Source organism: Sorex araneus, chromosome 1 (assembly GCF_027595985.1).
Source record: "Sorex araneus isolate mSorAra2 chromosome 1, mSorAra2.pri, whole genome shotgun sequence".
NCBI lineage: Eukaryota > Metazoa > Chordata > Mammalia > Eulipotyphla > Soricidae > Sorex > Sorex araneus.
Window position 1 is genome coordinate 372176319 of NC_073302.1, and position 13913 is coordinate 372190231.

The following is a 13913-nucleotide window of genomic DNA, read 5'->3' on the forward strand; positions in this document are numbered from 1 at the left end:
ATTTTCCCAGCAGCTTTGGAGCAAAGAGTGGATCTTGGAAAGCTTAACAACATTCAGTCATTAATTTAAGTATTGTTGCTAACATCCAAGTCAAATGAAAGCAGCTGAGCCTACTCAAAGTTATTGCAAAGAAAAGGAAAGAGAGGGAAGAAGGCAAGAGGGCAAGAATGAATTCAAGTAGAAAGAACACATGGAAGGAAGTAATGCAGGGAGAGCAGAAAGTTTGGGAATAGGGAGGGAGGAAGGAAGGAAGGAAGGAAGGAAGGAAGGAAGGAAGGAAGGAAGGAAGGAAGGAAGGAAGGAAGGAAGGAAGGAAGGAAGGAAGGAAGGAAGGAAGGAAGGAAGGAAGGAAGGAAGGGAAGGAGGGAGGAAGGAAGGAAGGAAGGAAGGAAGGAAGGAAGGAAGGAAGGAAGGAAGGAAGGAAGGAAGGAAGGAAGAGGAAGGAAGGGAAGGAGGGAGGAAGGAAGGAAGGAAGAGGAAGGAAGGAAGGAAGGAAGGAGGGAAGGAGGGAGGGAGGGAAGGAGGGAGTGAAGTGAGGAAGGAAGGAAGGAATCATTAAGAAAGAGTGTTAGAATTCAGAAACAGCTATTTTACTATAACCAAAGTGCAGCCATTTTAGTTGTTAGGAGCTATTTTTGTGCTTTATATATTTATGTAACTGACAGCTGAACTGGGCATGAACCTGAACTGCATACAAACCCTAGACTGTATCTTGGCATACACTATCTTGGAATACACCCTGGAAAGAGGAATAGGAAAAGAGGAAGAATAGATGGGATAACTTCTGGCAAAACTAATGGGTGGCATCAGCCAATTGGTGTAAGGGTGGAAATAAGAATATGACTTTGGGGTACTTCAGCCTTTTCTCATGGTTGAAGGGGGTCAGTTCCTGACTGCTTTTCTATGGGGTGCAACACTGGCCGGTGAGCTTGTAACAACTCTCTTTAATAAAATCTTTAAACTCCTCTCAGGTGTCTTGAATCATGGGCCCTAACATGAAGGAGATCAAAAGGAAGCTACAAACTTTATATATAGGGGCTGAGCCTTGATTATTAGAAGATGCAACATTGTAACATATCTTAGTTTCAATATCTAAACAATTTTATTTCTCTAACAAGCTTAAAACTCTCATCTGTTTTGACAGGTGGTCTTCTTATAAACATGTTCCCCAATTACTACCCAAGGCTAACTAATATATGTTTTTTTTTCTTTCTTTTACCTGTCTGAAGATTTTTCAATGTTTTTATTTTCAATTCCATCAGAATGTGAAAGCTTAAGCTTTTCTCACCTCTTGGGAAAATTTCTTCAAGGATGCAACCTAGGGTGATGCTAATTGGCTTTGGAGAACAGTAGGCAAATTTGGCTTTAAAACAACTGTGAAATTCTTTGCCAACTAGCACAAACACAGATTACCAAAATCAGATTCTCTGGGAACCCCATGGCTGTTTCCTAATTCTAAAAAGGATGTGACCATTCACATAAACAGATCTTAGGCCATTCCAAGCAACCTAATGATTCCTTCCATTTACATGTCTCTTCGGTTTTTGAAACGCCAAGTTGGTGCTTCTGAGTGCCTCATTGAAGAAGTTCAAAAATATTCATCACACATTGATTGGACTGATAAAACTAAGTTTATTAACTTTGCCAAGAAAAAGAAAAAATGGGTTTCTGGTATGTCTTCAAAATCGGCTGCCTCTAGGAATTTCCTGTACCATGCTCAAATTAGTTTTAATCCAATAGTGTATTATTTTGACTGACCTTGTGCATATTTCTTTAAAAAATAGTTAAGAGATGTTTTGCTAACTAGATCATTTTCATGATAAAAGATATTTAAAAAGAAAAATGTCTATTTTGGGTGCAACGCAGAAACATTTTTTTAAAAATCAAGTATTGGGTACCCATCTATGAACCTACACCAAGATGCAGAGCCAAAAGTTCCTGCTGATTTTACAATTCCTTTGGGTTATGTAATACATATTATTCTGCTGATAATAAGCCATATGAAGCAGCAGTTTGCTGTATTGCCCTGGCCTGGCCAAGAACAACAAAGAAAAGAAATAGCATTTAAAAAAAACTGGCAAAATGTTTATGAATTCTAATCCTCTACACATGAATAAATACATCTGACAAAGTGCAGAGTCCCTCAAAAAGGCCCTTTCTGACCTTCCTAATTTGAGTTCAATTGCATGTTCAGGACCGAGAAGCGTAAGTGGGTTCTGCCAATGTTTTTAGTTCAAACTTTACTACAGTTTGTTATTTGTAGAAAAAAAAATCCCAGATAATAAGTTATAATTGCCCTATTAATCACATGAATAGGGAGTTTGGAGGAAATTCTGAGACTTAAAATTGCAATCATGGATATCTGAAAGAAGCCCTTTAAATTTTCTTATCTAGAGCTTATCATGTACAACTACTGCGAAACTATAGATATATACCTTTAAATACTAGTGAATACACGCAAAATGCCATATGAAACTTTTTTTTCTAAAGGAATGAAATCTAAACTTTTAAAGTAGTCATGATGTCACAATGTCACAATGCTCTTTGACCTGGACAAAATACAGAATAGCAGGCCTGGGGTTATTGTATTGTCAATATTTGTGAATAAACAATTCTTAGATTTGTTTCAATTCAATTCATGTACATTTTCATTTCCTTTTTCAGTATGAATGTAAACTCGGTACTGAACGTGCAATTGACCTCAAATTAGGAAGCTGTATTATGGATTTACCACCAGGATCTCACCATTCTACAAAGAAGTGATCATCGATGTAAAGAGAGGGGTTCATCAGGGCGACACCAACTCACCGAAACTCTTCAGTGCCACCCTCGAGAACAAAATGCAATAACTAGAATGGGAAGAAATGGGAGTGAAGATAGATGGTCAGCAACTACACCACCTCCACTTCGCTGATGTCATCATTCTCATAACACCAAATATCAGCCAAATGGCATGAATGCTGGCCAACTTCGACCGTGAGTGTGGAAAGGTTGGACTGCAGCTGAATCTCACCAATACAATGTTCATGATAAACAGACTAGTTCCTCATGTTCCATTTGCCCTCGATGGAATGAACATCTCCGAATGCAGCAGTTACGTATACCTTACGCCTCAGAGACCTGGGCCCTACGAAAGCAGGATGAGAACACTATTTGTGTATCCCAAAGAGGAATTGAAAGAGCTATGCTTGGAGTATCATGTTTCACTCAAGTGAGAGAGGGAATCTGAAGTTCCGACCTTCATTGACAATTAAGAATCAGGGATGCTGTCTCATTTGCCAAGGCGTCAAAAATCAGATGGGCCAGACGCATAATGCAATTTAGAGATGACTACTGGACTAGAGCTGTTACTGACTGGATTCCACGGGATGTCAAAAGACCGAATGGCCTCCCACCTACTAGATGGTCAGACTTCTTCATCAAAATCCTGAACAAGGACCCTCTGCTCCTAAAGACTATGATCCAAGAGGTCTTCTAACCCATTTTGGCAGCCAGAGCGGTTTCTTAAAGAAATGCATGTAGACTGTGAACTGAGCTAAAATATCAGAAATCCAAAACTGCTCAGCTGCGAGAGCTCATAGAGTCTTCATTCTCAGCAATGGAAAACAAATTATTAAATGATGCCTTTTCAGCAGGCATGATTGTTGGGCGAAAATTCCAAACAATAATAGTGAATTCTCTATTGAAATATTGAATGTATTCAAAGTATAGAGAGAATAAAGTGAAGATCATTAGCTACTCAGGTGGGGGTGGGGTGGGGGGTATATTGGGGTTCTTGATGGTGGAACATGTGCACTGGTGAAGGGATGGGGGTTTAATCATTACATGACTGAGACTTAAACCTGAAAGCTTTGCATTTTTTTTCACCGTGATTCAATAAAAAAAAATTAAAAAAAAAACTGAACAAATGGTTTGAGGCTCTTCGTGTTCCTGAAGCAAGCAGATGCCATTGGGCTACACTAGCATGCAACAGGGACGAATGGAGTCATTACTGGCGCCCACTCAAGTAAATTGACGATCAACAGAATGACAAGTGATACAAGTAAACTATTATGTACAATACACTTTTTCTTTTTTTGACTTTCAAAAATCATTTTTTCCTAGCTTTATTTCTGATAGAGTTACAAACAAAATTTGACTTTCAAAGTTCAATATGGGAAGTCCATTATTTCTCTTAAATGGGAAGTCTGTATTTTTGTTGATCCTAAGGAAATTACAATCCAATAAACTACAGAAAGTCATAGAATAAACAACTTTTCCTTTGTATTGTGATAAACATATTTTAGAGTATGTGATGCAGTGGAAGAGTCAATGAAAAAATACTATGCTGAGATTATTAATACCAAAATATGATTTTAATAAACAAGATTTTGTCAATTAGATTTGCTAAAAGACATTGAGGTAATGAAAGTTTTTCAAATAGAAGAGGTAGTCAAAAATAATCATTTCTTAGTTATTCCTTACTAAATTTACATATATGTACACTCCCATAGCCTTATTTATGATTGGCCAATGATTCTTTTAACCCTTCTTCTAGCCTGATTTGTGCACATTTAAAAATGTCACTGAAAGGCATAATTTAGGTGACATCTTCTAATGTTACTAATTGCTCTATGAAACCAGCTTATTTGATCTCCAAGAATAGCTGAAGTCAATAAACGACTGTAGACAAGACAACCTCATCCAAAAAAGTGGAAAAAAAACCACAAACTGAATTTATGACAATATTTTAATAAACATAGATAAATAATAAAGACATGAAACTATACACAGCTTACTCAATCTACTTGGAAACTCAGCCATCTCTTAAAATAACATACCATAGAAAAAACTACTCCATCCTCAATGTAAATGCTCCCTGGGAAGAATAAACTGAGCCAAGTGAAGATATTACAGAGTAGAGAAATAGAATTTCATTTATAGGGCTGTGCTCAAGAGAGAGTGAAATCCATAACTTCCCACATAGTTTGAAAGGTAGTTGGCTTTTGCTACTGAGTAAACTTTCTTGGCATGCCAATTTCAATCTTTCATATTTATATGAAATGTCTTTATATATAACTTATAGGGTAAGCTTAAATATTAAAAATAGACTCCTCTAAAATATAGCTAAATTAAAATCAAATTAATAATTTATGAATATAGATGAATGTACAAAATATGTTTACTGATAGAAAAATAAAATAGCTGAACATTAACTGATATAATAGAGCCATAATTCCATTTATACTGCTTACTGACAAACTTAAATTTCCCAATGTTCTATTTGTCATTAACTTGCTTACAGAATTTTAAAAAGACCCTTAGATCATTTTTTCTTTTTTTTTTTTACTAAGGTCTTTTTATTTAATCTCAGTTATTTCTGAATTATATATATGCAGATATAAAATCTAGGTACCTTAAATCTTGAATGATCTAAAGTAGCAGTCAATCAATTACTGAGCTGTCTAAAATTATAAGGCAGAATAGAGCTCAAGTTTTTCCTTTATATCCCCTTTCAGTTTAAAAATCATGCATGTTTACTTTAACAAGCATGCTTTAACATTAATTTTTCAAACACGATGTGTTTATAACCTATTATCAGTGTGCAGAGGAAAGGATATTTTCCCCATTATAATACAGGCAAAAGCACGAGATACTTTAAAAAAAATGTGAGGGCCAGAGTGACAGTTTGTGCCAATCCAGGTTCAATTCCCAGCATCACATTTGGTCCCACAAACCCTGTCAGTAGTGATTCCTGAGCATAGAGCCACGAGGGAGTAGGCCCTGAGCTGGGTGTGGCGCCAAAACCAAAAAAAAAAAAAAAATCACAAAAAAAGTAAATGGTATTTTTTGGAAATCTCCCACACGGAGCCCAGGGTACCTCCTGATGATTCTTGGCATCTTGGCCAGAGGGTAAATGCAAGGGCCAGGGGATGTGGTACTGCTCAGGCTCTGCAGTGTCAGAGATTTCCCAGGCCATTTCAGGAGCCTCTAGGACCACATCCATTGATGTTCTGGCACAAGCAAGGCTGAGATCCTTGAGGGACCATACAACGCTGGGGAATCCCCCCTAGGCCAGCCACATGCAAAGGGCAATGCCTTACCTCTGCATTATCCCTCTGGCCCTGTATAAAGGGCCTATATCCAAAGTGCTGGAGGTAGGTGGGGCAAGAGTCACTGCAAGCAATACAGTGCAGTCTTGATGGTCATTGTTTAGGCCCTGGTGCTTTGGGTCAACAGGCTCACCTCTTTGGTTTTGGGGGGGTACAAGGGATACACTTAGCATTACTGTGAGGGACATGAAGCACTGGGGAATGAATACGGTACCATTTTGCATCATATTTCTGTCCATGAATAATAGACTTTCAAATTGTTTTATGCATGCTTCTTTCATAAACAATTTCATATAATATTTTTTATAAATGATAAAATATATAAATTGCCATAATACTATATATTTGATACTCATAAATGTATTAATTACTAAACATAAACTTTTAAGTATTTCAGTTAATTAGCCCAAATGTTTGGAATTGCACACTGTGACAATTTGATATCAAGTCTTCAGAGTAGTGAGAAAAATAATGTAATTATATGTTGTTTAAAAAATAATGGCCTTAGGCAATGTTAATTCAAGTTAAAAATATTAAAAGTACTGCATTCTGATTCCATGACATTTAATAGGTTTCTCAAATTTTTCAAAGACATAATTTCTAAACAGGAATTCATATCCCTCTCATGGTCTAGAAAATTTATAAATGGTGACAGAAATAAAAAAAGATATATCAGTGTTTTCATGACTAAACAGAGGCTGTTAATATCCTTCCTTCCACAGACTTACTGTATAGACAACAACACACAAAAGTAATTTGCTTGGAGAAAAATCTGGAAATGCGTGCAACAATTTTTACAGCTGAGTAAAAATATGCCCACATCAAAATGGATAGGAAAAGCCAAGACATACTGTCACCATCGACTCAGATTCTCCTGAGGGGTGGACAGTTAGGATGACCCAACTAGTACTCCAATTGCTTTAGCTCATATTCAAGGAATAGTGGGAGCCAAACACGGAGATACCTGTAAAAGCCACCAGCACGTCTGTTCATGAATCCTACAGAACTGTGGCAAACAAATGACTCTTAATAGATTCATGAGCAACTGACATAGCAATGTCCCAAATCTCAGGACAGAGCGAATGGGCAAAAGGATTCATTTTCCTCGCATTACTCTGGAAAGGATTTGGCGATACTTCATAGGCTTCTAATTAACTGACAGTGAGTACTGATTGGGATGCTCTACAGAGATGAGCATGGAGAGGTGATAAGTACTCCTCTCCTCTTGCCTTTTTTTAAATCACCTTGAGCAACACTTACAAAGCTTTCATGTTTGAGTTTTAGTCATACAATGAATAAACACCCATCCCTTCACCAGTGTACAATTTCCACCACCAATGTCCCCAGTATCCATCCCTCCCCCTACCCCCTACCCCCCCTCCCCCTGCCTCTATGGCAGACAGTTTTCCTCTTACTCTATCTCTACTTAAGGGCTTTATGGTTTACAATACAGATAATGAGAGACCATCATGTTTCGTCCTTTATCCACTTTCAGCACACATCCCCCACCCCAAGGGATCCATCCAACCATCTCTGACTTGGAGATCCCCTGTCTATCCCAGCTGTCCTTTCTCCCAGCTCACAAGGCAGGCTTCCAACCATGGAACAATCTTCCTGGTCCTGCCTCTACTGTCCTTTGGTGTTAGTCTCATATTGTGATATTTTATATTTCACAAATAAGTGCAGTCATTCTGTCTGTCCCTCTCTTTCTGACTCAATTCACTTAGCATATTTTCCATGATCGTCCATTTACAAGCAAATTTCATGACTTCATCTTTCCTAACAGCTGCATAGTATTCCATTGTGTAGATGGACCAAAGTTTCTTTAGTCAGTTGTTCTATTCTTGGGCACTTGGGTTGTTTCCAGATTCTGGCTATTGCCAACAGTGCTGCAATGAACATACAGGTACAGATATCATTTTACTGCGTTTTTTTTTGCACCCTTGGGATATATTCCCAGAAGTGGTATTTCTGGGTCATATGGAAGCTCAATTTCTAGTTTTTTAAGGAATGCCCATATTGTTGTCCTTTAAAGAGGATCTACTCCCAATCTTTTTCAAGCTTTTCCAGGAAATTAAAGAAACAGTTCCTCTTGCCTTTTTCTCTTTGACACATTCCAACAATGAAACCACGCCACTATAAAATCAAGTCTATCTTCACACATCTGGTAACACAACTTTTATGGTTTCTATCTAAAGAATCAGTTTCCAAATTCCATAGTTCTGAGAGTTGACAACGCCCTTATTCATTGTTTTCACAATATTACAAGAATTAAATAACTTTTATTTAGGAGCAGGATCATACTTTACTACTCCTGATGGTTACTAACTTGAGCTTAGTGTAAAGAGAACAGGCAAAAGACATTTCCCAGTTTCTTTTTGGAAGGGATTTGTCTGCATACTTGTCCATTTGCTATCAATTCATGTGAACTGATACATCTACTAAAGAAAATAGTAGGAAGTTCTTCACAAAGTGATAAATAAAATTGATAAGAATTCAGCAGTCTTGGAACTGGAGCAATAGTACAGCAGGTAGGGCATTTGCCTTGCACATGGCCGACCCAGGTTCGATTCCCAGCATCCCCTATGATCCCCTGAGCACCACCAGAAGTAATTTTAATTCCTGAATGCAGAGCCAGAAGTAATCCATGAGCATTGCTGGATGTGACCCAAAAAGCAAAAAAAAAAAAAAAAAAAAAAAGGAATTCAGCAATCTCATTTTTGTGGATATAAGGAATAAAATTATTATTTTGATTATATGTGTGACTCCAAACTTTATTGCAGCATTATTCACAAGTCAAGGTAGCAGAATATTCTACACAGCAATAGACAGATGAATGGATAAAGAAAATATGACATACCAGTATCTATACATATACTTATACCTAGATCCAGATCTAGAGCTACAAATCACATCTGTGCATATAAAAGTAATACATCCAGCTGGACAGGGAGAATAGTGAGAATAGTAGCTAAGACACTTACCTTGAATGAAGTCTACATATTTTATGCCAGTTTCACCCTGATTCTACCACCACACAATCCTGAGATTCCCCAGGTATGACTCAAAGCAACCGACTCTCATAAAGTACATAAAATGATCAGATTATTTTCCTACATAAATTCAATGATAACTTAAATAGTAATAAATAAATCATATAACTCACAACAACCAAATAGCATTTTCTGCTATACAGTGGAATATTATTTATTCTTCAAAATGAGGAACTTTGTAATTTGTGACAACGTGTTACCCTGGAGAGGATTATGTTAAGTGAAGGAAGCCAGACAGAAAAATTTCATGGTATCACTGTAGTGGAACAACAAAGAAAATGTAACTGAATTCATAGAAACAGAGAGCAAAATGGTGGTTGCCAGAGTCTGAAGAAGCAGGATAAATAAGGAAATATTGTTAAAGTTTTAAATTTTGTATTATAAGGTGATATCTCTGTAAAATATAGTGATTATAGTTGATAATATATTTGATACATGAAATTTGGCAAAAGGGTACTACTTCATTACCCTCACAAAAACATGTGGTATTGATACTGTCTTAAATTATTCAGTAAAATGGGGTTATTGTTATTATTATTATTATTAATTTTTATAGACTCACCTTGAGACACACAGTTACAAAGCTGTTCATGATTGGAATTCCATAATTCAATGTTCCAACACCCATCACTCCACCAGTGTACATTTCCCACCACCAGTCTGCCTCTCTGGCAATCACTTTTCTTCTTTCTCTCCCTCTCCTATTGGCATTATGGTTTGCAATATAGGGACTGAGAGGCTATCATGTTTGTTCTTTTACCTACTTTCAGCATGCAGTTCTTATTCCTAGTGATCATTTCCAACAGTCATTGTCATAGTGACTCCTTCTTTATCCCAACTGCTATCTTCGCCAGCACCTGAGGCAGGCTTAGAATTTTACAATGTATTCATCAAATAGTATATAGCATACATTAAATATATCATAATATTATTTTAATTATAACTCAAAATATACTATATAAAACCTTAAGAGAAATTTTCTAAGAATCACTTCTTTTTCAAAGTTTTATCTCAATTAGGTGAGTGTATCGCCAATTTTCTTCCCAAGAACTACCTTTGCTGGTGTTGCGTATGAAGCTCTATCATCAACAGTACTGTAAATCACAGTACAAAACTATATACAAAAATAAACACCCTTCTAATGGCAGACTGGGCGAGATTAAAATGGGGCAGGAGAAGGAGAGAATTGGTGGAGGGAAGTGTACATTGGTGAAGGTATCAGTGATGAAACATTATATGCCTGAAACCCAATCATAAATAACTGCAATTTCATGGTGACAAATTCTTAAAAAATGGGATGGGTATTAACCATTACCTTTATTCATTTATTGAGTTCATCAATAACATGACTGAGGGATGTTTTATGAAGATTCTATAACTGAAATAAAATTATAAACTTCTCTTATCTAAGGTTTGACAACTTTCTTAAAATTTAAGAGTAACATTGAATGTGAGATAATTTCTTTGGGGGAAGTATGTCCCCAGTAATGCTGAGTACCTGGGGGTGACTCTGGTCAATACTTGACAGGCTATGCAGGTTGAAAGATACAATGCTCAAACCCAACAATATTGTATTGCTCTGGCCGGGTGGTGCAGGGGCAACCAGGCCACACTCAGTGGGACTCATGGGACCACATTGTGCTGGGGATTGAGCTTGTGTTAGTCACATGCAAAGCATGGACTTTATCTAACCCTTTCAGCTATTTTTTCAGACCCTGAGTTTTCTTTTCTTAAGACAACAATGATGCATGCACACACTCCTAGCCCCTTATCCTTGCTCTTTAGGACTTTACCTTATTTCCTAGAAGGGCATTTACACAGGCTTCTGATGCATCACAGATGGCTGTGAGGTCATGTCCTCCTTCAAGAGCCAACACCACATGTCCATCCGCCAGTGTCATCAATTGCTTCATCAAATGGCCAAAGCCTAACCATAACACAAACAGAATATTTCAAATAATAAAACCAAGGGAAAAGAATCACTAGACTCTTCTTGATTAAGCATAGATTCTGTGTATAATTTTTTATCAGCACTTTCTAGTAACTCATTTAATACTAACAGTTGCTTGAAAAATTCGGTTCTATTATCTCTATAAAGGAAGGAATGAAAATACAATATCACACAAATAAGGAGTATCACAACAGAGATTTGTAAGTTTGGGTCTCATATAGACAATAATTCAGCTGCCACAACACATGCTATATGTATCAGAAAGAAAAATGTCTGCAGTATTCATTCAGTTTTAGTATGGTAAATGATTAATTTGCTCAACCACTGTTACCCATTCCATGTCTCTTTTCATTTTATTATAAAAATTTCTATAATAAACTCAAATTACATTTTATTAAAATTGATTTGTCATTGGTTTACACTATTATGTAATTTCAGGAATATAGTGTCACATATTTCTGTGTGCTTAAGAATTACTGCACCTACCATCAAAGTTTATTCCCTAGCAAATTGACTCCTTTATCCACTTCTCCCAGACCCTTCTCCATTCTCCCTGTAAACCACTGTGAATCTTTTTGTTGTTGTTGTCTTTTGGGGCCACATCTGGTGATGCTCAAGGGCTATTCCTGGCTCTGCATTCAGGAATTACTCCTGGCAATGCTTGAGGGACCTTATGGGATAGCAGGGATCAAACCCAGGTTGGCTATGTGCAAGGCAGCACCCTACCCGCTGTACTATTGCTCCAGCCCCACCACTATGTGTCTGAGACCTGCTTTCTGCTTTTGTCTTTGCTATTAATATCCCACATGTGAGTAAAACTACAGGTAATTCTCACTTCCTTATTCATTCAACATAGCATAATTAATTAAAATACCATCCATTTTCACTCAACAAAGCTTGATTTCATTTTTGAAGTGACAGAGAAGTATTCCATTGAGTATTTATTCCACCCTATAATCCAGTCACCATTTGAGAGGCTTCTAGGTTCGTTCCAGACTTCAACTTCCTTATCACGTTGGATTTTTATATTCTTCAACTATGAGGTAGTTACCAATGCTTAAGAGATCATACCTGTATGTTATATTGAAATGATACACACCTATTTATCCACCTTTCAATAGTTTCAAATATAATAGTAGCAATATATTTTTTTCCTTTTCAGGCCACACCTGACAATACTCAGAACTTATTCTTGGATTTAAGCTCAGGCCTCTTGGTGTCTCAGGGACCACATGGGAATATGAGAACTGAACCCAAGTCTACTGTGTATAAGGCAAATGTGCTACTCACTGTCTTCTCTCTCCAGCCCATCAGTACTTGTAAAGTATGTTGTTTGCTTCTCTCTACTCTTATTCATCCAATGAGGAAAATTAGGATCCTGTTTATAGCTTTAATTCTTTTACATTTGGTACATTAATATTGCCTTGACTTTCTTTAATTCATTTTTAACATTTTGAAAATAGTTTTACACTTTTTCAACTTGCCTTTTCACAAATTTTGCCATCTCAAATGATGCACATAGCTATACTTATGTACTGTCTAGTAGGCTACTTCACCAACTTCGAATAATTTATCTAACCATGCTCTTGTTGATCATATTTGGTCTGGCATTTTTTGCTATTTTGCTTAGAGTTTTGTTATAAACTGCCTTCATGAAAGGTTTTTTGAAATAGAAAGATTTAAAAAAACATCCACAGCAGGGAGGATCTTAGTATAGGATTCAGTTCTTCTTAAACACTTTATGTCTTCTGATGTACATGTGCAAGAGTGAAATGAAACTGTTGTGACTGAAAATCTATTAAATAATAGCAGATTATTTCCAAAGGACATAAACAACTTGAAAAGCAGTGTATCTAAGAGTTCCAGTTGAGTCACTTCCTTGCCAACATTTGGCATGATTTGCCAAGTGGGTGGGTAAGTAATAGCAACTTATTGTGGTTTTAATCACTATAGGAAGAAAGTTTTTGTATTTCTATTTTGAAATAGAGTTGTTTTTGTGAATATATGTTTAATTAGACAAAATTAAATCCTTATACCAAATGAGGTGGTTTTTCATAATTCAAGTCATATTAATATTTCTTAATATTAATATAATATTTTATTATTATTATATAATAAATATAATATTTATTCTGAGTCATATTAATATTTATTAATATTAAGTAATCACTGAATGTGGCAAATAAAATAAGATGGTTTTTAGTTTGATTTTTGGGCCTCACCTGATGATGCTCAGGGCTTACTCCTGGTTCTGTACTCAGAAATAACTTCTAGTGCTCAGGAGGACCATTTAGTGTTCTGGTTAGTTGTATACAAGATAAATGCTCTACCTGCTGTAATATTTCTCAGGCCCTAAATTAAGATGCTTTTGATGATCTTTTTAACATATAGCTTGATTTGTTTTCTAGTGTTCTATTTAGGATTTTGTCACCAAACCTATGTTCATGAAGAAATCAATTTATAATTTTTCATATTTATAATTTTCCAGGCAGAGAGTCTCTTGTGCGCATGCCTGGCTATCTTCCCCAGGGCCCCTCGGAGGGGATGGGTCCAGCTTCCCACCCCACCCTGAGAAAAGCTCCCAGAGGCTGAAGACCACAGGAACCTAGATACAGCCATGCTGGAGGCCCCTCTCCACACGTTCGGACAGGTCTCACGCATGAAGGTACCGGCAGAGGAACCCAGGTGTGTGTAATTCCATCAGATATCAGCACCCAGAGACTTAACAGCAAGCTCCCAGAAGCACGAGGCTGCTTGTAGCCTACTTCTCCCTCTGGGAGAAACTGGCAAACTTCTGAGAGTTTCCTGTCCAATGGG

The 13913-nt window shown here is 36.9% G+C and overlaps 1 protein-coding gene across 2 annotated transcripts in view; it reads right to left on the minus strand.

Annotated features, from left to right (window-relative positions):
- Positions 1-13913, minus strand: part of HDAC9 (histone deacetylase 9) — a 1006394-nt gene that overhangs the window by 69080 nt on the left and 923401 nt on the right. The window contains exons 23-24 of one of the 2 annotated variants that reach the window (XM_004602237.2): positions 10939-11072; positions 8660-8749 (exon numbers count right to left, since the gene is read on the minus strand). In XM_004602237.2, coding sequence (XP_004602294.2) covers positions 8708-8749; positions 10939-11072 — 176 coding nt within the window. In that variant the 3' untranslated portion in view covers positions 8660-8707. Of the gene's footprint in view, positions 1-8659; positions 8750-10938; positions 11073-13913 lie in introns of those variants that run through there. The other variant, XM_055131803.1, reaches the window with a different exon arrangement.